The sequence below is a fragment of the Gopherus flavomarginatus genome, chromosome 15 (genome assembly GCF_025201925.1).
Source record: "Gopherus flavomarginatus isolate rGopFla2 chromosome 15, rGopFla2.mat.asm, whole genome shotgun sequence".
Lineage (NCBI taxonomy): Eukaryota > Metazoa > Chordata > Testudines > Testudinidae > Gopherus > Gopherus flavomarginatus.
Window position 1 is genome coordinate 15,843,064 of NC_066631.1, and position 27,687 is coordinate 15,870,750.

At 38.2% G+C, this 27,687-nt stretch overlaps 1 protein-coding gene across 3 annotated transcripts in view; it reads left to right on the forward strand.

The window, feature by feature from the left end:
- YPEL1 (yippee like 1) overlaps positions 1-17,842 on the forward strand; it is a 41,597-nt gene extending 23,755 nt beyond the window's left edge. For all 3 annotated transcript variants that reach the window (XM_050924245.1, XM_050924244.1, XM_050924246.1), the window contains exons 3-5: positions 10,294-10,337; positions 11,909-12,017; positions 13,380-17,842. In XM_050924245.1, the coding sequence (XP_050780202.1) occupies positions 10,294-10,337; positions 11,909-12,017; positions 13,380-13,469 (243 nt within the window). In that variant the 3' untranslated portion in view covers positions 13,470-17,842. The remainder of the gene's footprint in view (positions 1-10,293; positions 10,338-11,908; positions 12,018-13,379) is intronic.
- The last annotated feature ends 9,845 nt before the right edge of the window (positions 17,843-27,687 follow it).

The window sequence follows — 27,687 nt, forward strand, 5'->3', positions numbered from 1 at the left end:
GCTGGGGCGGGAACTGCTACTGGAACCTGGCCTGGAGTGTGAGCTGCTGGAGCCAGAGCTTGAGCTCCTGCCTCTATACTGTGCTCTGGAGGGGTGGCTCAGTTTTAAAGGGCTTTAGCCTGTACTGTATGCCCACTGACACCACAATACCCCAGGATGCCTCACTCATCACCCTTCCAGCCAGGGGGCTAGAACCAGCTTTCTGTCCCCATCCCCACTTGCTGGGCAGGCACAGACAGGGAGTAGGGGAGGATGCTAAGGTTTGCTGGCACAGCTGTTAGTCCAGCTCTGAGCAATCTGCCCTGAGGAGCATCCCATAATGACTTGTTCAGAGTGACGAACAACTTTCATGCCCGAGGTGTCCGTAACTCTGAGGTTCTACTTATTTAGAGCCTAGGGAAATCACCTGGAAGCTGTCTGTGCAGTTAGGCAGATCCCCAGCTTGCTGTTACAAACAGACCCTGCTGCCTTGCTCCTGGTACCTTGCCTTGCTCCTGGTCCCAGTTTATGATTTCCTAGCCCCTACTCTGCTCCTGACACGTCTCCTGGCCTCTGTTCCACTAACCCTACCTTGGCTGACTAAGGCCATGGCTACACTGGCACTTTACAGCGCTGCAACTTTCGTGCTCAGGGGTGTCAAAAAACACCCCCCTGAGCGCTGCAAGTTACAGCGCTGTAAAGCCTCAGTGTAATCAGTGCTGGGAGCGCGGCTCCCAGCGCTGCAAGCTACACCCATAAGGGATGTGGTTTACGTGCAGCTGGCGCTCTGACTACACTCGCACTTCAAAGCGCTGCCGCAGCAGCGCTTTGAAATTTCAAGTGTAGCCATACCCTAATTTGTCAATGAGCTACATCGGATTGGAGCCCTTGACTCCAACGTGATCCTCTGGCATGACAGTATGGGCTGCTGCTTCTGGTCTTGACCTTCTAGACTGAACTCAGACTACACTGAGTCCCCTGCAACTCAGATCCCAGCCTCAACCCATGCTCCATAGCCAGGATCCTTATAGTGGGGATGTAATAGAACTGAATGAATGGCCATTAAAGAAATCAGTGTTAGACAAGCTCTTCGCTGTGTGGGGGTATCTGGACATAATCTTGAAGTCTTGCCTATTAAAAGTGCAGCAAATATTGTTGACTGTTTTCTACAATAAATCTCGAAAGTGCTACAATCTCAAATGGAGTAGGCCTTGTAAAGTGGGCAAATGATACGTTTATAGATCCACCATTTGTACCAGTTCAGTCTATTCTTGAATACTTACTTCAGTTAAAGCTATTAGAAATGTCTATATCCTCTTTGAAAATCTACCTAGCAGCTGTTGCTGCCCACCATGCACTGGTAAGTAAGTTAAGTCTTTGTGCATGATACCGGAAAGAAATTTATGAAAGGACTTGTCAATATGTATCCTCTGATAAAGGGTTCCGTACCATCATAAGATCTCAATTTAGTCCTGTATGGAGCTAATGAAATCTCTCTTTTGAGAGTGTTCTTTGTTTCATCTGTCTATTAAAACTGCTTTCATCATAGTCATCATGTGGGCTAGATGAATGACTGAACTACATGCTTCATGGCTAATCCTTCATTCAATGTCTTTCACAAATATAAAGTACTGCTTCATCCTAATCCTAGATTCCTCCCCAAGGTGGTATCTGACTTCATCTTAATCAAACTATTAATCTGCCAGTATTTTTCCCAAGACCTCATGCTCTTATGGATGAGTCAAAGCTGCATACTTTGAATGTTAAAGGAGATTTGGCTCACTCCTATCCTAACAAAACCAAGGAATGTTGCAAGTCTCCTAATCGCTTTATTTCATATGCAGACAACTATAAGGGACTTACAGTCATTGCACAGACACTCTCTAGATGAGTTAGATGGTCCATAGAGGAAAGCTATAAAGTAGCATATATTCCACAACCTGTAGGGGTTAAGTCATGCTCTGTTATATCAATGACAACTCCACAGCATGTAGACTAGGGCTGTCAATTAATCACAGTTAACTCACGCGATTAACTCAAAAAAAATGTCCACTCAGTCCTATTTCTTGTTCAGCCAATTGCGAAGACAAACAAGTTTGTTTACGGAAGATAATGCTGCCTGCTTCTTATTTACAGTGTCACCTGAAAGTGAGAACAAGCATTTGCATGGCACTTTTGTAGCCGATATTGCAAGGTATTTGCGTGCCAGATATGCTAAACATTTGTATGCCCCTTCATGCTTTGGCCATCATTCCAGAAGACATGCTTCCATGCTGATGATTAATTAAATTTGTGACTGAACTTCTTGAGGGAGAATTGTATGTCTCCTGCTCTGTTTTACCCACATTCTGCCATATATTTCATGTTACAGCAGTCTGAGATGATGACCCAGCACATGTTCGTTTTAAGAACATTTTCACTGCAGATTTGACAAAATGCGAAGAAGGGACCAATGTGAGATTTCTGAAGATAGCTACATCACTCAACCCAAGGTTTTAGAATCTGAAGTGCCTTACTATATCTGAGAGGGATGAGGTGTGGAGCATGCTTTCAGAAGTCTTAAACGAGCAAGACTCCAGTGCAGAAACTACAAAACCCAACCATCATACAAGAAAATGCTGGTGGCATCTTACCCAGATGAAAAAAATGAACATGTGTTGATCCACACTGCTTTGGATTGTTATTGAGCAAAGCCTGTCATCAGCATGGATGTATGTCCTCTGGAATGGTGGTTAAAGCATACAAATATTTAGCGCATCTGGCACATAAATATCTTGCGACACCAGCTACAACAGTGCCATGCAAACACCTGTTCTCACTTTCAGGTGACATTGTAAACAAGAAGCGGGAAGCATTATCTATCTCCTGTAAATGCAAACAAACTTTTTTTCTGAGCGATTGGCTGAACAAGAAGTAGGACTGAGTGAATTTGTAGGCTCTAAAGTTTTACATTGTTTTATTTTGAATTCAGTTATTTTTGTACATAATTCTACATTTGTAAGTTCAACTTTCATTATAAAGAGATTGCACTATAGTACTTATATTAGGTGAACTGAAAAATACTATTTCTATTTTTACAGTTCAAATATTTGTAATAAAAAATAAATGTAAAGTGAGCACTACACTTTTGTATTCTGTTATTGAAATAACTATAATTGAAAATGTAGAAAACATCCAAAAATATGTATGTAAATGGTATTCTATTGTTTAATAGCATGATTAATCACAATCAATTTTTTTGATTGCTTGACAAGCCTACTTTAAACATTTTCCTATTTTAGAAGTCTGCAGAGCTGCTACTTGGAGCTCTATACGTACATTTACAAAATACTACTCCCTAGACCTAGTGTCCAAATCAAGCCCTTAGTTTGCTAGAGCAATAATTCAAACCTTAGTCAGGACTCTGAGCTCTACCTTCTTTACATAAGGTACTGCTTATTAAACTATCCCATGAGTGGCAGTAAACAAAAGGAAGAAGGTACTTACCTATAATCAGAATTTGTCAAGATGGACTCTGCACATTCATGCTCCCACCCCATCTTCCTTTCTTCCTCATAGTCCTAATGAAATCCTAGGCCTGAGAAAAAAGTGGAAGGAACAGAAGCAACCAGGAGTGTGTCACACCCCTTTTATAACCTTGCCATCACAATTTTCAGGGAGAAGGGAGAGTAGGGAGGGGCACATGAGTGCTCCCATAGGCATTGCTGTGAGAAAATGTCACTGTCAGAGCTGCATGTTCTGGCACATCCAATGAGTGGGAATATGCAGAGTCCTTTTCGATGAACTCCTGTTATAGGTAAGTAAACTTCATTTTCTGGAACTCTGCTTTCAAAATATATCAGAGTACTTTGATGGGGCTTACAGTTTTGTAGCAGAATATTTCTTAAATATATGGTAGTTTGAGTCTGTTACTTTTGGGAAATAAATCAACTGTAAGATGGTTCCTGTTTTAAGGGACCATGGAACTCCCATTCTTTGGTTATTAAAAACTAGTCAAACATCAAGAATCAAGTTATGTCTGTGGTACAGCACTCCACATAGGTAGTTCATAATGTTGCCATGTCTTGATCTCAAGAAAGCTGCTACATCATCTGGGAAAAAGGCCTAATTGCAGTCAGGTTGAGGGTGATGGCAGAAAGACAGCTACCATAGGATGAAGAGGTTGGCACCTGCTTATCTCAGTTGTCTGAACTTCTCTGCTGTAAGGAGGAAAGAAAAGAGAAGGAATTTTAAGAATGAGTTCCTGAATAGGTAAAATTTCCTGAATAACATTTATATAAAATTGCTTGTTTCACCCCTTCAGTTTAAATCTAGATTAGTTATTTTTTAAAATAATTTCGGCAAAATCTGTTTATGGAAAAGATGATCTAGTTTAGTTAATTTGCCATGGAACTAGAAGTTAGTAATTGATGTGTTTCAATCCCAGCTTTGCCATTGTCTTTCTGAGTGGCTTGGGTAAGTAATGAAATCTCTTTCCTCACCCATAAAATAATGTCTTACCTGCCAAACATGGTATTGTGAAGCTTAATTACATAATGTTTGCATGCTGTTTTGAAGCTGTAATGCAATGTAAGTGCTAGATATTATCAATAAATGAAGATTCTTTAAATACAAGCGTTAGTCTATTTGTTTGACTTTGATGCAATAATACTTAAGTAGATAAGTTGTACCATGAAATTTAGCCTTAAAATGACTGACACATGATTGAGTATATAGGATAAATTAGCAGAATTTATGAAACCCACAGTTGGAGATTGTGCCTAGTTCCTCTCCTATAGAAAAATGAAGAGGCTCAAAAACTTCTGAGTTAGCACTACCACACAAAGCATCATGGAGGGTAGAGGCTGCTTCAAATTAAAGAGTCTAAGAATCTCTGTGGTAATAGAGTCCCAACACCAGAACACTCATTAAATTTTGGGGAGCATCTCTGGGGATGCCTGCCCTCAGCATGGCCAGTATGGCTATGCTGCCATCCACCCTCTTGCTGTCAGTTGTTCCTCACTCTCTCATATCTAGGAGGAAGGGGGGACATAGTCCTGCCTTGAGAAATCTAGCCTAGACATATCCAGTACAAATGTATTAGAAGATTTGGAAGATGGGGCTAGCTAGAACACCCCCCAAAAAACCCAAACCACTTACCATGTTTTACTATCATGGATTAATGTTTGTGGACTTCACAAAAGAAATGAGTTTTTAAAGAGAGATTAGAATGACATGTGAGATGACTGGTACAAAATGAGTGCAAGGTACAGGGAGCAGCATGAAGGGAGGAAGAATAAAGTTTTTGAGAGGAAAGATGCAGAGCTTAGTTTTCACCATATTGAGCTTAAGCTGTGACAGAGCAATACAGCATCCTGTGTCAGAAATACAGTAGGTGATAATTAAGAGTTAGATTTTTGGAAACAGACTAAAATGGTGGTAATAGAAGTTCTGCTATTAGATTACAAGGAAAAGAGAAAAGGACCAAAGATATAGCCTTGAGAAACATTGATGGAGATGGAAGGAAGAGGGGCCACTGAAATAAAGTGAAGGGTTGGTTGAAGGGAAGAAAAGAACCAGGGAGGAAGAGAGTTGATGAGGGAATGAGGCAACCTGTTAAAGAAGGTGAAAAGATCAAGGCGGTTAGAGAAAAGGTCCTGAAAAGTGGCTATGGTGAGTCATTGGAGGCCTTGGTGAGGATAGTTTTTTGATGATGCATAAAGAATGAAAGCTAAATAGAAACAGAATCCAGTAGAGAAGTAGAAGCAACAGTTGTACGCATAATTCAAGAAGCTTACTGATGGGAGACAGGACTGTCCTTACTGAAGTCAAGGATCATTTTTGAAGTATAGGGGATATTAAAACATGCATGAGTGCTGAAGAGACAGCCAGGAATGGGAGGAGGTGTGATCAGAATGACTCAAATCACACAACCTGTTCTAGTCAGTTTCACTGTGAAGCTAAGTACAGAGGTAGAGCATCTTAGTGCTGCATCAATAAGGTTAAATATCATTCCAATGTCTTGAGGTGGTACTTATGTGTGTCAAAGTACAGTGGCAACTATGGGGAAGCAAAGAAAATAACTAATTTTAAAAGACAAAGCTGCCCTTTTAAAGAATTATTATCCATTGTGCATTTCTTGTTGAACTTTCCACACAACTGTAAATCACAAAATTGTAAGCACAACTGCAATTTTTAAAATGATGGAAAATGCATGCAATCCTTTACCTTTTTTAATGTGAGAATTTTTTTAAAATGTACTTAGCTCTTAAAAGTTTTCATGGTAATTTTAAAAATACTATTTTGCATGGTGTGATTTAATAATAGTCTTCCCCCTCAGACTAAGGCTTTGTGACTGCTGTGGGTTGACGTGGGGTTAGATTTGCAGCTGCTACTAGAAGATCAAACAGTAGCAATAGCCAGGTAGTTATTTTTTTAAAATCTACTTACAGCTGGGCTTATGCCTATTTTTTTTGGATGTGGATCTTGCCACTATTATCCATGCTTTCTGTCACCTTAGGACTGGAGTACTGGAATGCACTTTAAATAGGGCTGGTACAGTATTTGGCAACCATTTCTTAAGTATTGTTTCTTTTTTGTGAATACATTATACTCTTTTATCTTCACTAATTACTTTTTGTTTCTGTGTTGAAAGGTATTGGTTTTAACTTAAAAAGCCCTGAGTGGCCTGGGACCATCATGCCCCATTACAAAGAGACCACCCCTCTCTGTTTCTATACTGCTGTAGGTGTGGTCAGCAGAGGTACCTAGTAAGTTGGAGTCCAATTGGTATAAAAGAGGGAGAGCGCTCTGTTAGGCCCCCAGACGTTTTTGGAACACTCCTCTCCATGGTGTGTAATGGCTTGAGTTTGCTAACCTTCATTGTGTGCTCCAAGGCCCATCCTCTCTCCGTCTGTGGCAGGGAGTGGTGAGATTTGTGGTGCTGGCTAGTGAGAGGAACATATCTTTGCTATGTGTGTTCTGGGATAAAATGAGTCTTTTTATTCCTTGTATGTAGTATATGTTTTTAAAAGGAGTTGCTTTGGTGTTCCTTTTGATTGACAGTATAAATCTAAATAAATGGCAAAAAGTTGCTAAGGAAAAGAAGATTTTTGTTTTGTAAGCAAATCTTTGTTACCAAAGTCGCCTTATATTATAAAACAACATTTTTAAAATTTAATTTGCTTTCAGTATTTTGTGATGATTAGTTTTACATCTACTTCAGTTTGGATTGTTTTCTGACATGGCTTCTCATCCTTGCCTCTCTAATGTGCTCTGTAATCTGTCCCTGCAACCATGGGAGCAGGTATAAACAGGCCTCCTGTCTACTGTCCAGTGTTCCAAAGTGGCAGATTTCTCCTTTCATATTGCTCGGTGGCCACAATTGCATCCCAAATCACTGGCCATTTCTGGCCAAAATGGTGTAATTCACATTTACCTTTTCCTTTGACTGGCACCCTAGTTTGCTAACTGTATTTTAACGGGGTGTATGAGACATGATTATTTCAAAGCTGATACTAGTATCAATGCTTTGTGTCCTTCAGACTGTGTAACATACATATACTACGTTGACTTAGTCATTGGCTTCTTCTTTTTCACAGTATAGAGAGGTGACAACTTTAGATCGAGTGCATAACAATTTGTATGGAAAAAGTCTCTTAAAGTTACCGCATATCATTTAGATCTTTCATGACAAACTCTCTGTCTTAAGCCTTAATGATACAGGAAATGCTATGAGTTATTAGGGTTGGGGGAGGGGCTGGGAGACATTGTGTCAATGATGCCTATAATTCAAATGGTTTCAGATTATAAATAGTAAAAAATCTGTACTACAAATTTCTGTGAAAAGATCCTGTGTAATGGGAAGTCCCTTTATATATTATATCTACATGAATGTAGTCTTTCAAAGAAAATATTTACAGTGGGATTTTTCAAAAGTACTCTGACCTAATTCTGCTCTCACTGAGTTCAGTGGAAGTTTTTACCATTGATTCAGTCAGAGCAGAGTTAAGTCAGTGCTGAGTATTCTTAAAAATCCCTCCCTTAATCTACAAACAGATTGCACTGCCTTTTCTGCATGATTATGATTCATTTTCTTTTGAAGTAATATACGTAAGGGAAAATGAGGATAATTTAACAAAAATATCCAGCTTGCTTCAATAACTAATGAAATCTCTACCATTACAATATTTATCCCTATCCATATTTCTCAAGATGGCCCATAATACCTGATAACATAATTGATTTAGAAATTTTAAAAAGTGGAGAAACACATTTCCATCTGAGCATTTTGAATACTTTCATTGTACATTAAATGTTGGGTTGCCACAAAACAGTTTTCAAGGAATAATAAAAAGTACTCACGTTTTCAGGTAAAACCTTTTATGAGAATGGTTGGGGTTTTTTTGTTTTGTTTTTGTTTTTTTTGTTTTGTTTTTTTTTGGCGGGAGGGAGATGATTGTAGCCATACCATCTTGGGCTGTAATTTTGTGAACCATATAGTGTTGGATCTATTCTATTCAAGTTTTTATAGTGCTTTAGCACCATGGTATCTGAGCACTATCCCAAAGTGCAGTAAGTGATCTGAATAACATCTGTCATGTGGTTCTTTCCTTCTTTTTCTCTTTTTTCCTGCTTGGCGGGATAGGGATAGGAATTGTATATGGAATATTGTTGAAGTTAGTGGGTTGGGGGTGGATTTGGTATGTATGATGTGCTATGGGTTTATATGAGCAAAGACAAGGTCAAAGAATTATTTTCTGCATTTGAAATAGAAAGTGGTGAGATGAGTTGGTTGTTTTTTGGCTAGACCCCCAAGAAAACACAGAGTACCCAGAAAGTTGTGCTGGTGATACAGAATGAGTGCTGAACAGATGCCCCACAGTAGTATCAGAGGAATGTGTGCACTGTACTTTTGGAAATACTGTTTTTTATGAGATTTAAAATCAAGATCCTGATTACGGTAGTCGTTGTGGCCCTTTTCCCAAGAAAATGGAATTTGGTCAGGACACTGGGGATGATAACATCCAATCTGGATAATTACAGTCTCAATTCTAAATTCCCTCTATACTTTCATTTGGATATGATAGTCTTCAGTTTCTTATCTAAACAGAGCAATAGTGTTGCTGTAGCTGTTAAACTCTGTCTCATTCTTTGACCAATGTGGCTACATTTCAGTAGTAGGTGACCTGACCATAAAGCTGTATCTAATATATATTACATCCAAAAACCTGTTAAGTTTGCATGCCTCTTAGTGTGTCTACAGTCTTTGTAGGGTTTTATACTGTTTCTCAAATAATACAATGTTGCATATGTTTTTTTCCTTACAAACAGATATACAAATGTACAATGTAGTCTACTACTTTATATATCCAAAGGAAACAATGAAGGGGGTGTGTGTGTGTGTGTGTTTGTCTGTGTATATATATCATGTAAGGTACTTTACAAGGCTGTAGAAAAAACTGCAAAATCGCATGATGATCGAGAAGTGGCATGTAACTGCATAACAAAAACTGAATTGTAATGCATACGCACGAGGGGACAAAGTTAAGGGTTGTGCATGCAACCTTACTTCTGATAATTTTAAACTTTTGAGTGCTTAACCATTCAATCTTAACATCTTACCATAGTTTTTATGAAGGAATTTCCTCTGTGACAGGCATGCTTGGGGAATAACATGGAGATTAGCCTGATAAATTTCTCTAGGGCAGACAAGGCCTAAGTGGCAGAATACTGCTATGTTGTTTCTTTTGTGGATCAGTGTCTGAGCTCAGCCTCTGACAGTCCCTACTCCGGAATGATTGGGGAAGGAAACGTGCTTCTGCTGGGCTTTTCTACCCTCTGTTTAAGGGTCATATTCTACACTTTTGATGGGAAACTCCCATTGACATCAGTGAGACATTTCCTTTGGGTCAAGTGTAGCATATGGCCCTAACATAGGCCAGTCTATGGACTCTTAACAAAAATTGTAACTTGGCCCACTCCATAGAACTTGGTTAAATGCATTTTTATGGACATTTAAGGGGATTTCTAGCCATTATGCACCCTTTCAATTTAAAAAAAAAATGTGAAGTTTGGAGAAAAAATTGTGTTTTCAAATTGAAGCCTTTATGGTATAGCTTTTTTATTTGTTTCCTCGTTCTTTGCTGGTACAAAATCTTCCATTATTTTCATACTACATACAGATGTGGTTAAAAGTTGTCTTGTGCAATAAAAGTAATTTCTGTATGAACCTTAATTTCTTTAAAGGCAACACTATATTATTTTCAATGCTTTGTAACACATCACTTCTGATACTGTTTTATTTTAAAGATTATATTTTTCTCTTTCTTACAGTCTTTTCAGGGAAGCCAGGGAAGAGCCTACCTCTTTAATTCTGTGTAAGTATGACTACAATTACATACTTCCTATGCAGTATCAACTTTTGGTATGTTCCTCAAATGGGCAAAATACTCAACATTAGTAACAGTCACACTTTCACCTGCTCTTTCAAATTCTTTTCTTAATGGACTACAGCCTTATACTGGCAATCCCTGTTGATAAGTGTGACTGGGATAACTGGCCTTTCTCAGGAGAATGTTACTGTTGTGCAACTTGTAGTCTGAGTCTTCCTTACAGTTATTTAGGAAATCCTATCATTAGTCACATTTAACTCTTAATTAGAAATAAAACTTTCAACTGCATCTGATTCTAACTGAATTGAGGCAAGTGACACTAAACTGTTTTATTCCAGAAAACGAGGTAACGCTTGAAATTCAAGTAAATTGTTACTGTAACTTTACTCTGATGGACATCATCACTATAGCCCAAAGCAAAGCCATTATTTTTTCAGGTTAACCTTTAGAATGCTTGAATATTGGCCTTGAAAATGGCAGATTTGTCAGAAGCAAAAAGCCAGACATATCTCAAGAGAGTCCAGTGTTTGCTGTAGCCCCTTAACATTGCAGTCTACATACATGCTTGTTACCTTGCTTTTATAGATCGTGAACTAATTTAGATTTTGTAATATGCTGTCATTGAATTGCATCTCTTATTTTTAACTAGCTGAATTGCTCAAAGCAATTCCTAAGTAGAATGCAAGTCAGATGTGTCTGTTTTATTTTTATAGACCAGGTAATTACAGTGAAGATTGAAAAATGTGACTCTACCTTTTACAAATATCTTTCTTTATTCTTTTATCTGTAGTTACTTCATGTAGAATTGAGATGCCAAGCATAGTCAAGAGTACTACAGATCTGGGTAGTATAACAGGTTTAACCAAGTGTTACCTGATTTTCCTGGAATGACTATTTAACTAGTATTTTAAGTATATGTTTTTGATTGGGAAAGTTTTTTGTTTTGGAGCAGTAGTCCATAGCTAGATGTGCAAGAGGCATTCCATTGATTTTTAATATTCACTGTCTGTGATTATTGTATTTTAACCTATGGTCTATAGCATAGAAATATTGCTAAAGCCTTTCCTATGTTAGTGTAGCCGCATTGTTACAAATGCCTAGCGTAGAACAGGAGAACTGTAATTGGCACTGGTGGAGCTTACCCCTGTTTGAAAGCAGCTAATTCCCAGCATAGGCAAGGCCTAAGTTATAAGCCATCTGTCACTTATTAATATATTGTTTTAAGTACTGTTAAATAGTTTCCCATTTATCATGCTTCGTTTTATGTTACTTGATGATGTGAGTGATAGTTAACTCATGCTACAAATAACACCATTTCACAGTAGAAAATGAAAAACAAAATGATTACACTTTTTTCTTCTTGCCTCTTTAAGTATAACCCTAGAACTTAATTTCACAAATGTTTGACTAAAAATAGTGGCATATATATCCTGGAGACTTGGTCTCAGATTTTTCTTGAATTATTTCATCTCCAGGAGAAAAGTAGGATGTTGTCAAACAAAAAGCAAGATCTGTCTTGCAGCTTAAGATACTACTATTTCTGTTCTTTGTTATAGGGTAAATGTGGGCTGTGGTCCAGCAGAGGAGAGAGTTCTTTTGACAGGTTTACATGCTGTAGCAGATATCTATTGTGAAAACTGTAAAACCACTCTTGGATGGAAATATGTAAGTAATATATATAATAATTTCTTTCTTGATCAAACATTCATTTTTTATATATATATATATATATATATATATATATATATATAATCAGTCCACAGAAGTTGTCTTTAATCTACTGAGGCACCATTCGTTATTGTTATGAGTGACTCGTAATCCATTGTATCCTATTACCTTGGAATTTAAGTGCCAAACACATTTTGGTATTAAAACTTTGGATGTCAAGTTTTCAGATTTCTTTATTTTCTTCTTTAATTATCTGGCATTTTAAGAAAACACAGTGATGTAGTCAAAGCATGAACTGGGTTGTTAAAGGGCGAGTATATTGTACACTATGCTACAAATAATCACAATAATTAACTCAATTTTGTGGCTGAAAAGTAATCCAGACTGCTAACATGCTACAGTTTTCACACTGTGAAAATGTTAAATTCTTCTTTGAGGTGACCTTTGCATATTTCCACTTGAAGGATGTACTCGATTCAGCTGAATTTCAGAATCTTCTGGAAAACAGCTGCATGTGTTCCCTCTCATAGTAATAATGAACATCCAGAGCTGAGGTTGTAAAATGATTGGTTTTTTTGTCCAGTCATGGAATGAAGGAAACTGAACAGCTACATTAGAAGGTTCCATTTCCATATTCTAACTTTGGTTTCTGTCAACCCTTCTCTTACGATACAAGACTGGTTTGGAACTCAGAACCTATAATATTCTGATTAAACACACTCTTTAAAATAATGAAAAATAACAGCTGTCCAAAATTTTAAGTTGCTGCTAAGAAATCACCTACAATTAAGCTGTGGCTTAACAAAATTTTTTAAAAATGGCAAAAATCACAGTCTGAATCCAGCAATCCCAGGGCTAGTTTGAGGAAAGATTGGCCTTACCAGACCTGTAGTTGACAATATGTAAAAGAACAGACACACACACACACACAGTCTTGGCTCTGAAATAAAGTAACAACATGATAATCCTGGCATTCCATAGAAATGACAGTCATGTTAAATGTCTAATGTACTTTGAGAGCTGCTCAAGATATTATACCGATGGGGATCATAGTAATATCTAGGTAAATAGATATATGTATGTACTGTAAATGTTGAATTATAGTTTTATGCATAGGCATGTGCAATTTTATATTAACATTTTAGTGTGGGTTTTATGTAAAGGACACCATATATGCTAAAAATTAGATACTTCAATCAGGAAAGAGAAAACATCCATACAAATAAAATATCACCAGAAAGCCTTAATAAATGTTAATTATCTATTCATTTTTATTTTTATGTCAAAATTGGTAATGAAATAATGTGAAAAAGTAACTGTAATTCAGTATTTTAAATATTTTTATTTTCTTGTTTCTAGGAACATGCTTTTGAGAGCAGTCAAAAATACAAAGAAGGAAAATTTATCATTGAACTTGCCCATATGATCAAAGACAATGGCTGGGAGTAAATTAAAAGCATTTTTTCACTCTGTTTGGACAATATTCTGTGGAACATGCTTTATAAAAGACTAATGCAAATGAAAGGAGGATTTTGGCTGAGGTAGCTCTGATAATATCACTGAACTTTGCAACCTCACAAATGACTAGTGTAGTTTATGTGGCTCTTTCAGGCCATGTTTGCCTTTTTCTCCTTGTGTAAGTTCCCTCTTTTGTATATGTATTCTTGTGTGAACAGTTGTTTTGGAACATTTTGGATGACCTTTTTCTAAACTGTCAAGTTCTAGAGGAACAGTTCACTAACTGCAAATGAATTTTACTGGTTAGCATTTTTATTTGACCTATGCCTTTAATGCTACCTTTTGCTGTGCATGCTTCTTGCCTAAACACCTACACCAAATCTAGCAGAAGACTGATATGAGTAGTCCTGAAGAACGTATGGGCTGGGAGTGTCTTTTTATATGTAGCAATTTCTGATATCTCTGGCAGTGAAAGGGATGCAGTATTAGAGTATTCATTAATTGCTTTTTTAAATTTGGGAGTACCATAATCTATGTACATCTTGCAGGCAAGTAAGTTAAAGGTACAGTGCTCATTTAGAAATCTTTTGGTTGCACTGACTCATATAAGTAGATCTTAAGTTCTGCAGAAAAGAATACATTAATGATTCAGTATTTTTAGTGCAACTAATTTTCAAGAATACTAAGGCAGTGATACTGTAGAATATAGTTAATCAACATAATTGCATTCCTTATCCAGCAAACTTGTGTCTTGAAAGGAGAAGTTGATAAAATTACAGCCTGCAAGATCAAAGGGCACAAAAATATATGCATCTTGTATTTATAAAAATTAGTCAGTAAACAAGTTTTTGGTACTGTGCCTTTTAACAGTAACAGGGACTTGTGCATCAGTGAAGTTTTATGGCTGGTTCCATGTAGCTGTGTAGTCTAATGCACTGGACAAAGAGGTTGTTATAAAGAAAATTCATTGAAGTATTCTGCTTTTGCTACACTTTAGCAAAAATATACTTATTTTTGTGTGACAACAGGCCAGAGCTTATGAGATGGAAGTTAGTAACAGTACCTAAAGAAGAGTGGGGGTTGGTGGATGGGCAGGAAAGTGTGATGTTGACTTCATTTCTTCATAAAATAGAATAGCAAGATAATTTTTAAAATAAAAATAAAATAAAAAGGGGTTTGTTGATTTGCTGGATAAATCATCCCCAAAGACATTTTCATAATAAAATTTATATAAAGCTCACATCCTTTCGGTTTTTTGCTTTTTTCCAGCTGCTTCTTAACTGGAGTGACTTAGTAAGAAAGCCTTCTGTGGATGTGTATCCACAAAATTTACTACTGGCTTTTGTGCATGCACTTTTCAGAGAGGTTTAAAAAAAATTAATGTTGTGTCTTGATGGAATGAACAATATGAAAGCCTTACAATAGAATAGAAGTTAATTTCCTTTTAATAACTATTTTAACATGGCATTTGTGAAGGCTGCAATGTGTGCCATTGCTGCTGCTGCTACATTTTAGATAACTCTGACAGGTTTTCAAAACTCCACTGCACTTTATTACCAGACAGCATTCATTTACAAGCATGCCAATGACTAGGAGTAATACAAAAGCTCTACATCAGGAGCTGTGATAATGAACCTACAGAACTTAAATTTTAAACAACAGAAATAGTAAAAACCCTTGGGCTTAAGTCCAAAGAACTGATCTAGTACAACTGGGTCCAATATGGATTTTGTGGGGTAGCTTATACTGCTCATCCATAATCAAGAATTAGATTGAACCCAGGAGTCCCCTTTATCTGAAGGTCACTGGCACAAGATGGTCATCTGGTGCTGCCATCTGTTCAGTCTGAAAGAACCTGGAATACTGTTTTGTTTGGGCTATTTTTCAGTTTTCCTCTAGTATAATGTCCATTGCCAACAATGAAAGCACCAAAACAGCTATCAACAAGGAGTTTGTGTTGGCTTCAAAGACGAAGTGTAACACCCATGAAGATGTCTGTAGGAAATTTTATATTTTCTTTGTCTGGCTACAGACTCGAGAAGAATTACACTGAGTTGAAGAAAAACACCGCAACCCTTCACTATAAAGATGAGAGTACAAATTTAAAGTTAATTGTTTTCTTTTTACGAGACAGAACAATCTGTAGTCATATTTTAAATAATGGATTTGGATGTTTCCTATTAATGAGCTTTTTAAAAAAAACAAAAGAACTAGAAAAGATATTCTTATTTAGATACTCAACCTCTTTTTTCAGTGCATTATTTATTTGTATTTCAAACTGGACATTTTCACCAAAACCTTAATTACCCTTGATGCCAAAGGTTGGGATTTCATTAAGTGCTTAGCACCTAAAACTTCAACTACTGGCATAAGGAGTTAATGTGAGTTATGTATAATGTTATGGCTTTTAAGAGAACCAAATAAAGCAATATTCATATTAGTCTTTTGAGGGGAAGGGGAGTAAGAGGGAGTAGAGAAGGAGCTGTAACTAATACAAAATTCCTACTGCACACTACTATGTAATAATTTTTTATGCTTGCTATGATAGCTGGGAGCATGTGAACCTTTTTTTTTCTTATTGCTTGACTTGAGCAGTGATTCTTTGAAACAGTTCTCCCATGGTAAAGAAGTGGAGAGTTATGCTTAATGGTTTTGGTGAAAGTTGGTTCCAGGTATTAGTGGCTGCTGGTTGATGTGAAGAGGTCAGTCTGGTCACTGAACCTTCCAGCAGTATGTTAAAAAGAAAAACTTACTTGAAGAGAATTCTAAAAAGCATTTTCCCTCAAACTGTGTGTGTGTGTGTGTAATAAGATTATATTTAAAGGTTTTGTGTGTTCATTCTGGGCAAGTTTACTTCCTCTCCCACTTGAGCACTTTTGTTATTTGTACTGGTTATTTTTATTGTTGGTCTTTAACATTTATTTTGTTCGTTTTTTTTATAAACTGTAACAAAAAGCTTTTGTGAACTCTTGTTTCACGCTAGCTCTTTTTTGGACCAAATGAACCAACTACGAGCTGGCTTCTTGGAAAGAATGTTCATTGGGATACATAAGAATGTGCTAGCGAAAAATATACATGTATTGAAAGGATTTTCTTTTGAACCCATAAAAGCTATGGCAGTCTTAATATAATTAAGCATCATAATTTGACATGATTTTGGAATCTGGTGACACATTCTTCATTGCCTAGGCCCTGAAGAGTGGCTGTAACACTGGTATTACAATATTGAGAGCCTGCTTCAAATGCCAATATTCTTTCTTTAGTTTATAACTATGGACATCCTTTTAACCAATGAAAGGCAATACTGTCATTTACAAAATGTTAAGTTGCAAAATTTCCTGTCAACTCTGACAGAATTAGGGAGGGCTTGCTGATACATCAGCCTTACCACTTTTGCTGTTTTGGATTTTATTTCTTTCTTTCATTGTGTTGCCATTTTAATATACAGTATTTTATTACCCTCTTAACCATCCATAACCTCTTCTGACTAGTTTCTGCCTGTTGCTAAAAGGGGCTGGAATATGTGAACTTTTTCATTATCTACAACCTATATAATGATGTAGGTTGAATTGTAACATTACTAATATAACAGAGTACAAATAAACTCCTACTGCAAACTAAATATTTGGCAAGTTTAAAAATAATCAGCAGCCTCTCTGTAACTGGCTTAATTTTTATGCATCTAAACTTATAGCAGCTTGTGGAAGACATGATTTGAAATTAATTTGATTTCAAGTGAACGATACCTCAAAGTAACAAACAGAAGCAATTAACCCTTTGATTATGGAAATAGTAATATATCCATATTGCTCCCTAATGTAAACTACATTTGTGCTAACATAGGGTGCTCGGTACCATTTCCAATGGACTTGAAAATTTTCCTTTATATATTGCTCTCTCAAAAATTTTTTTCAGATAAGAGGATCATATAGTCAGGTTGCAAGACCTGTATCTAAATTGAGATACCACAGCGCCACAAAGAGAGACAAATTTTAACATCCCACTTGTATGATAATGGGACAAGAGTGGAAGGAAGCCGTCAAATTATAGTTAAACTTGTAGGATATTGTATTGTACTTCATTTAGCACTCGTGTAAGCCAATCAGCAGTATCTATTGTAAAGGAACAGGAATTTCAGAGGTAATTTTGAAAAGGACTGTTACAAATCATTTAAGGCCTAAAGCATGAGTCATAAATGGCAACTGAGTTGTGCCTCATATTGTTTCTTAAACACTTTAAAATGCTTTCTTTTACAGATGACATGGCTGCTTTGCTGTTTTGTCCTAGCAATACTGTATATCATTTGTTGTTTCACTATATTGTATCTGAGGTATCACAATAAAAGTTTCAATGGTTTTGTTGAATTACTTTTTAACTTTGTGCCATTTGTGGTCATGGGAATCATGGTACGCTATGTGAATACATATTTGAGTTATAATGTCAAGCTAAACATTTGCTTTTTCTTAATAAAAATATTTTTTCTAAAGATAAGAAGTTAGGATATGTCTCTGGTCAGTGAGTCTCAAAACTCTTGCTCACAACTGTGGAGAATGCTTAATGGCACTTTCAGAATCTAAAAGCATAACAAACTTATTTTTAAAAGATTCTGCATAGGAATTGCCTTCTTTTTGAAGGAAGATAATTTGGGGATCTAAACAGATTGGATGATGCCTCCTTATTTTATTTAGTAAACTTGGCCAGCCTGACACAGCAGGCATGAATTTCAGGAAAGCACAATAAACACAGACACTTTCTTTTATATTTCTTCTTTGGTCAGGAGGAGCTTTTGTGATTCCTCTTTAATCAGAAAAGTTTTTAAATAGTAAACATTAATTTAGACAGCAGCTGAAAACACCTCTGAAGGAGTTCACTCCAGTGATTAAGTGCAGAGATATTTGGAGTCACTTTTTAATATATACATTGCACAAAGTCTCAACTCTGAGTCAGTAATGGGTATGATGGAATTCTGTGAAATGCAACTCGGTCTTCTCCATTTGAGGGTTTATGCCATCATAGACTTTGCCAAAAGTATATATCTAAGCTAGCATGTATGTACAAGGACCTTGGAAAGTATGCTGCCTCTCCTAGTAATGAAGGACTCTGCAGCGTTAATGGCATTAACTGCTAATCTCATTTCCTAGACCTCCATAGGTGCTGCTAGGACACCCTCCACCATCTCTTCTGGGGTGCCTGAGATGGTTAATGATTACTTTTTCAGGAGTTCCAGCTGAAAATGTATTGGAGCAACGAGAGAGTTTTCACCATACAACTGGAGAGGAAGATATAGTCTTGTGATTAAAGGAATTCATTTAGAACTCAGGTGATCTGGGTTCAGCTCCTGCCTTATCCACAGGCTGCCTTTGTAATTTGGGTAAGTCTCACTCTTTCAGTATCTCAGTTTCTCTTCTATAAAATGAGACCTCATGGTGTGCTGTCAGCATAAATTCAATTAATATATCTGAGGCACTCCTATGCTATGTAATGGGGCTATACCAGTGCCTAGATAGTTCCTGGCTTCTCTTTTGAGAATATACCCTGGCAGTATCTGAGCTTCTTAGGGATTTTTAGGAGTTTGACCTCAAACATCACTCAAGAGTCTCCCATCAATCATCATTTATGGGTTTTATGGGAGAAGTATTCAAAGGTTATTTTAATAGTTGATTAGAATGCCATGTTTGGATGTGTAGATTATAATCTGACACTCATCAAACCCCATCTCTCCTAATAGAACTCCCATCAAATCAAACATCCTTCACAGGAAAGTTTTAAGAGATTAAATAGGACCTGCAGTATGGTCTGGGGGTCAGCTGATGTTTAGGTTTTGGCAAACTGTTAAGGAAAACAAACTAATTATCTGAGGATGCCAACAAAGTGTACGGCTTCTTATCCCCTCATAATTAAACTGACCCCACCTGGTTAGAAACTGCCAAGCCTGAAACAAGACAGGGGAGCTGGAGGGTGAATCCTAGGAACTGCATAGGACAAAACAAGCAGGAAGGCCTGAATGAGTGGACGTCTTCTTGCAGCAGGCCTGAGAGGAGGACTGTGAGAACCGGAGCCCAGAACAAGAGGTCCTTCCCAAAGCAGGGGAAGGAATCACAGGCAGGGAGGCCTGGGTAAGCGGTAAATTGTGGGGAGGTCTCTTGTGGGAAACCTGACATGGGGCTATTGAAAAAGTGTCACAGGAACAAAGCAACTCTGGGAGCTCTTCAGCAATGACCTGGAGAGTAGAGGTCTGGGACAAGGGCAGAAAGAATCTGGGGACAGATGGGTTAATAACTCTCCAAATATGAGCTGGAAATGACATTGCAGGTGGGAGAATGGAAAAGGATCCATCTGGAGCCTTTTTTACTCGGAATTTTGGGAGAATGGTTTGATCACAAGGGTTCTGTGGACTAATGAGCAGGCAGAGGAATAAATAAATTATGCCTAGAGGCAAGCTTTAGAATTGGATATGGAGCGAGACTGCTCCTTTTATGGCTTGACCAAGGGGAAACTAAGGTGGGGAAACTAAGGTAGGTGCACCTGTCATGGCAAGGTCAGACATGGGGGTGTGCAAGGCAGGGCTCCCCTGTTGCAAAGCCCTACCTACAGTCAGTAAAAAAAAATCTGAAAATTCCTTTAATTGACCAGTTGATTAAACTAGTTAAATTTTCAAAAATTCTTCAACTGATTTGAACAGTTGTCCTTTCTTTTGTGTATTCTAAATGGGTATTTCCTTCATGTATTGACCGAGTCTTATCTCTACAAGGTATTAACGAAATTGGAAAATATGCTTCCTAGAACATAGGTGTGGATGGTTCAAGAAAGTGTGACTGGTTCAAGAAAGTTACCAGTTCTTCAAGGCTTATGAAGCATGGGCTTTGTTGTGGTTTTGTTTTGGTGTGGGGTGTTTTGTTTTTTGGTTTTTTTTGCATTACTAGGGGAGATGCACACCAATGGTGCTACATACAGATATTATGAGTGTGAAAGATTTAAAATATCATCCTTTCTGGAAAACTGCCTACATATTAAATAGGCTAAAATATACTTGTTCCAGTTCCTTAGCATTGTAAATTGCTGCTGGCTACTTGTGATATACAGGAGGTCAGATTAGATGATCGGATGGTCCCTTCTGGCTTTAAATTCCATGACTCTATGTAACCTGTAGTGTCATTGTGCATAGTGCATATTACTGAATACAAAGCTATCGGCCACCCTTCAGTTGTTCCAGTTTGTGCATTTTCCTTTGGGTGGAGGAAAGGAAGTGACATTGTGTCCTTGCTGAGGCTGGAGGCCAGGACCTCTTACATAGATGTTTTTTCTCCATATGTAGCTTTGCCAACTTTGAAAGTACTGTGATAGCTGAATGCTACAACATTGGATCAGGACATAACTCCTTTTGAACTGCACAAGAATGGGTATTGTCTTCTTGCCATGCATTCAGCTCAGGTTCACTCTGCGCCTCCAATAATCTCTCATTCTGTCTCACAAAAGGGTGTGGGATTCTTTACATATGAGTAAAATTCTGTTTGATCTCATAATGGAAAAACTAATTCACTGCTGCATATATAATTTAGAGTAATTCAAACAGCTTCTTTATACTTTTCCTGGGTTCAGTCCCCAATGAGAAGAAGTACCTTTGATATGTTTTGAGAAACTGGTTTAGAAATGCCATTAATGTTTGAAACTTAGATGCTTTCACTGTTTGTATGGATGCAACAGAATTTTATGATAAAAGTTGATAGAATGTATACTAATTTTGGCAAAAGAGAGAGAATCTGAGCTACCTACATGTTTCCAAATGATGGAAGCGTCCATTTGGAACAGAATTTGGAGCTAATATAGTACTTTTCATACTCCAGGCACCTCACAGTAATAACACATTAGGTACTGATAGTGCAATGACTATATATAGGCTGCAGCTACACCAGCCATTATATGCTCAGCAATGTGCAATAGTACACTTTGACAATCAGATCAACATCACCAAGGGAACTGGAATGTTGTTATCTATTCTCTTTGAAGAGTGCACCTAGGATATTTGACTTCCAACTGGACAGCCATTAGGGGGTAGGGAACTCAATCACCTTTTAGTAACTTTTATGAGAATGCAAACTGTTCATCTTAAGAAATGAACCCCTCCATTTGTCACTTGGTGGAAAGCCCTTGTCTTTAAAAATATCTCAGCCATGAGGCTAGCCTATGGTAAAATAAGACAAAGTCTCTATTTACAGATGTCTGATTATTCTAAATGAGATGTCAGTAGTGACTACAGCTTAAGCAGTTAACCCACTTAGAGCCCTTCTCAAAGGCTAATCTTGTCCAAGCGTGTTGTTTACCATTTTTTGCCTTCATCTGTTGATTTCCCAGTCTTGCACAGCCTGTGGAACAGCTGAGTAACTGTGTCTGCAACTGGTGAGCAAGACAGCTATGGATTCATTGGCTGAGCAGTGCAGTTCTTTGGCTCTGGAGCATCTCTTGAACAATGTGATAATATTAACTACTACTTCTCTTGTAAAGACTGGCCCATTGAAGGTTATTTGCTCATTCATTTTTGGCGATGTCACTGGTTGGAGGCTGAGCACAGCAAAGGCAGACTTTAGGCTCTGGGATGCTTCTACAGACATAGAAGCAGGTTAGTCTGTGGTTAAGTTAAGTTACAAGCCAGAGTACTCAAAACATTTGACTTAAGTACAGACTAATAATTATGGGAAACAGGTAATATATGCTTATTAATCTTTTCATGTCACGATTGCATGAAATAATGTGCTGTTGCTGTGGACATTCTGGCTTCGAACGTTAAATCTGAATTTTCCATAGATAAATGTTACTACTTAACTTCAGTCCTGGGCCAGATGGCATCTAGGTTAGAGATTTCTAGAGCTCTGCCTTGAAGGGTATGTATAAATAATAATACATAGCATGTATATCACTGGACCTTAAAACTTGACAATCTTCAGAATGTCCTTTATAAGACAGCGACAGAGTCCTATGGCACCGTATAGACTAACAGAAGTATTGGAACATAAGCTTTCGTGGGTGAATACCCACTTCGTCAGATGCGTGGGTATTCACCCACAAAAGCTTATGCTCCAATACTTCTGTTAGTCTATACGGTGCCACAGGACTCTTTGTCGCTTTTTACAGATCCAGACTAACACGGTTACCCCTCTGATACTTTATAAGATAAAAATGAATGATTACCATCTCCATTTTCCACATGAGGAAACTTAGGCAGATGAGTGGCTTTCCCATGATCACATGGGGAATTGATGTCAGAGCCAGGCTTAAACATGAGTTTCTTGTTCCCTGTCCTTTTCTTCCAACTCTGTCTCTTTACTTGAAGTGCATTATTAGTTTTCAGAATTATGAAATGTTTAAATAGCAAAAAATGTACAAGTTCTTAGGATCTTCTGCTAGTCATGATATTTTAAGCAATATTTCTCTTTATACATTTGACCTCTCTCTTATTATTTGGATTTATATTTGCTCATTTGTGCTGTTATTGTCTCTTGGTTCTGAAGTATTTTGTATGTTTTAGTAGACTGGAGAGGAAGCAGACTCTAAAGTTCTCCACCATTCTCACTCTGAATATAAACCATATGCCAGAGCCAGCAGGGTTGCAAAAGATACATTCCTGGGTTCAAGGAAGTCTCCTAAATTGTAATCTGAGACACAGAATAGATGCTCAAGTTCACCTTTAGCTCTTGCTAACAATCCCATCCTTCACTGTGTATTAGCTATTCCTGTGGTATTGGAAAAGCTGATTCATCTGCTTACCCTTGGGATCTTCCCTTAAATAACTCTGCTTTCAAACAAGCCTGGGAAAAATCAGAATCCCTTAGTGCATGGGTTCTCACAGTTTTCCATAACGCGGATTACCCTTTGTTAAAGACTGGCTTGTGCATTGCCTTCCTTCACTGAGACTGAGCAAGCTTGTCTCCCACTCATGACTGAGCAGACCACCTCCTTTTCCACTGGCAATCAAATAACATCCCTATGACAACTAAAGCAATTGCATTAAAAGTTGCTAAAAATATATTTATTATTACTGTCTAAGCAATTCAATGGCTGGACTCAGAAAGAACCAGAATGATGTGACTGGCCAGGACTCTGCTGATCACCAGCAAGTGCTATGTGGAGCACAGGTGCTTCAGATCACAGTTTGGGAACCAGTGTGCTAGTGGCACTTCACTATCATCAGGCACAGGAAAATACAGTGATCTGATCTGATCTTCTAACTGGAGAAATCTCTTGAACAAGATCCAAGTAAACATCCTCACTCCCTCCACCCATCTGTCACTCTTTCACTGAGCATTCTCGATATTCAACCAAGATGGAGAAATCGGTTAGTTATTTTTCAAAAGAACTACCACCCTTTCGGCAGCATGCCCAGCTTATGTTGATATTCCCTTTTCTGTGCTGTGTTGCATGTAAAACATGCTGATTCTATCCATAATATGACTTGCTCCTCAGAATCTGACAACCTTTTGCTCTGGATTTTTGTATTTCCCTCTGATAAACAGGGTTTTCTTGTTCTTAAAGTTTCAAGTGTGCTGTATACATAAGATCTCAATCAGCTAAGTAGAAGTAGTATTTAGTTAGTGATTTTATTCTGGTCTGTACTTCTCTTGGTGTGTGAACATATACAACTGATCACCTGTCCCCTGGATTCTATTATGGAAGGTGGGCTGTGATTAAAATTGTAATAGAGGTATGTTGATCATACAACATACATTTAGATTGGAAACAGACATAGCCAGAATCAGAATAGTCCCTTTGAGTCCATTCCCAGAGGGTGGGCAGAAGAATGTAGTGGAGTTTACTGAACAGCTCTGAGAAGGGGAAACTGAGGGTAAGGGTGCTGCAGTGCAATATGAGGGGCATGCTGTGTATGTAGTGACCCTGGAACAATCAGCATGCTAGACGGCAGTCTAAGTACTGTCAAGTTTCTGAGCTGGATTTCAGGAGTTGGTGTGTTATAGACTCTAAACCCCATTGTGTGACAAAGGGAATTTGTTCAGTGTGATGAGCATTAATGGGAAGAAGAGTTGGGCCGTGTTAAATCTCTGAGACAAGTCTCCCAGTCTCTTCTTCACCTGCAGGCTGAGAGGTGAAACTGTCATTATTATTAATCCTGCTTCCCCCTGCAGCCAGCCATATTCCTAGATTCAGATTAGAAAAATGACACGTCCCCTGCCTGAATACAGATTGGAATGTTGTTTAGGAGCTCTGGACCAGCTCACAACCCCGTAACTTCCCTGTAGTTCTCAGCTTCCTTGCCCTACTTCAGCACACACTTTGGTTTAGGAAAAGTGCTACAGAATTTCTCCAGACTCCCATAAAATAGTTTACTGTTGGTAGTGTTTTGACATCCCTCACTGCTCAGCACTCACCCCTCCCAGCTACGGCCTAAGGGGAGCAAAATAATCACTGTTCCCATCTAACTATTTGCCATTCACTAGCTCACACTTCAGTCATGTCAGCACTCATGACACACATGCATAGTCCCATTGAGTTCAAGGAGCCCCATTCATTATCACCTAACACCTTATGCAGTCATTTGCACCAGGGCAAAATGGGTATAAAACACTCACAACTGAGAATGATGAGCATTTGGTGCCTGCTGTCACTGGTATGAATTTAACAAAATTGGGCCTGAGAGGGCTATTCCCTTGTATATAATTAAGCACATGCAAAAGGGGCCTAGGGAACTAGATAGCAGGTCTGTCATAGCCAACTGCATCTTTCCCTCTTGCAATAGAAGGACCCTTGGTCATGTGCCCCAAGACTTTTGATCCATGGCCAGAGCCAGCCCACAACATTTTGGCACCTGAGGTGGGAAGCTCAAAGGATGCCCCTATGTCCCCTCACTTGGGCCAAAACTTTGAAAGGTCTCAATTCTGCCTTCTTCCTGTTCTACTCCTCTCATGGTACTGCTCTGCTACCTACCCCAATAAAGGAGAACTAACAACTTAAAATTCCTTGTTCAAAAATTTTAAGTAACACTTAACTTTCAAACACCTGAACAGCACATGTAACTTTTCTTGTCTGCATAGTAAACAATGGCATTTTTATCTGTTTGAATAATCAAAGTGATTCTTTCCATGCCTTTTTGGTTGCAAAGATTTGAACTGCTTCCTGAAGGTCCACAGTCTGGGCCAGCTCATGCTCTATTGAGATGGTTGCAAGGCCGACCAGCCTCTCCTGTGTCATTGTGGAGTGTAGATGTGTTTTTATTAACTTCAGCTTGGAGAAGCTGCATTCTCCACTGGCAATTTTTACAGGAAGTGTTAGAAGTATGCGCAGAGCAACAAAAGCATTTGGAAAGAGGGTGGTCATCTTATTTGTGCACATATATTCTAGAACAGCCTTTGGAGTTGATCCTGCTGAAATGTATCTCTAAAGGGCTTTCAGTTCATCACCTAAATCACTCACATCAATATCACGCATGTCATCATGTGTCAGCACTGTCTCTAGTGCCCTGCATTGCTGGTGTAGGTCTTCAGGTTTAGTGAGGAGTTTTAGAATATCATACAACATCCCGAATATACTGCTGTGTTCCTTGAGCTGCATGAAACGTTCTTCAACTGACTGTATGCACAATCTAGCACCTGGTTAAAGAATTCAACTTTGAATTGTTGTTTGGGGTCTCTACTGGAATCAGTTCGCCTCATGGTAAGGCCAGCCCTGTCCATGGCAGGAACACCTGTGCCAGAGCACTCACAAACCGTTATTCACTCTCACACATCTTTTCTTTTCTTGAGATAAAGTCTGGAGACAGCTCCTTATTCACGATTTGAGTGGATGGCTGTATCTGTTGAATGGACCACAGATAGATGTGCACAAAACCATTCTGCTTTGTAGACAAAAATTAATTTCTCTTCCTCTCAGAAAAATCTCTTATGTGCTTAAGACGTGCACTGTACTTTCCCCAGCTGAAATGAGTATTTATTGTAGCAATAGCCATTGAATTGTTTCCATTCATTGCAAAAGAATTAACTCTTTTTTTTATTTTATTTTATTTATTTTTTTAAATCTATGGAATCATAGATATATAGGACTGGAAAGGACCTTGATAAGTCATCTAGTCTGGTCCCCTGCACTGAGGCAGGACTAAGTATTATGTAGATCATCCCTGACAGGTGTTTGTCTAATCTGTTGTTAAAAATCTCCAATGATAAAGATTCCACTCCCTAGGTAATTTGTTCCAGTGCTAAACTATCCTTACAGTTCGGAAGTTTTTCCTAATGTCTAACCTAAATCTCCCTTGCTGCAGTTTAAACCCATTGCTTCTTGTTCTGTCCTCGGTGGTTAAGGAGAACAATTTATCACACTCCTCTTTATAACAACCTGTTACATACTTGAAAACTGTTACCATGTCCCCTCTCAGTCTTCTCTTCTTCAGACTAAAGAAACCCATTTTTTTTCAATCTTTCTTGATAGGTCATGTTTTCCAGACCTTTTTTCATTTTTGTTGCTCATGTTATGTGATGGATAATATTTTCAGAAGCTCTTAAGTGACATAGAGTCAGACTTTCAAAAATATTTAAGCACCTAGAGGGGCAGATAGAGAGCAAACCTTGCTAAATGCACTGGAGGGTAGGGGTGGTGGAGCTGACACCTGGCAGAAGTCCTGGTCAAAGAGATGCATTTATAGCACCCTGTGCATTTACAGCACCTTCTGCATATGGACAGGCTGGGGATTAGATGTAATTCTGGTGGGAGCAAATTCCAGAAGTCAGGACCAGCTATTGAATGTTACCATATATAGACGTTCAATGCTGTGGGGTGTTTTGCAAGACCAAATCCACAACTGTCTAAAAAAAAGCTTACGTCAATTTTAAATACACACACAATGCCAGACAGTGATATATCACAGTTGTTTTAAATTCAAGACAAACCCCGGTGTGTGTTTTGTGTACACCATGCACAGAAGGATGTAGGCCACTGCTCACACATCCCGGTAACTATGCTGACACAGGCTCACACTGGAAAATTAGGCAATGTTTGCATCAGATCAGCTTGACTGTTATTAAAGGGACTGAACCGGGCATGCCTGATAAAATCACAACTCTCCGAACATCTGCCTTTTGGGGCTGAGGACTTTTCTACATGTATACAACTTAATCTCTTTATAGTCCTGAATTAATCAACTGTTTTTCACTGGCAGGCAAATATGCATTAGTGGTTTTGTGTTTTGATTGGATGAGACAGTCTGCTTAAC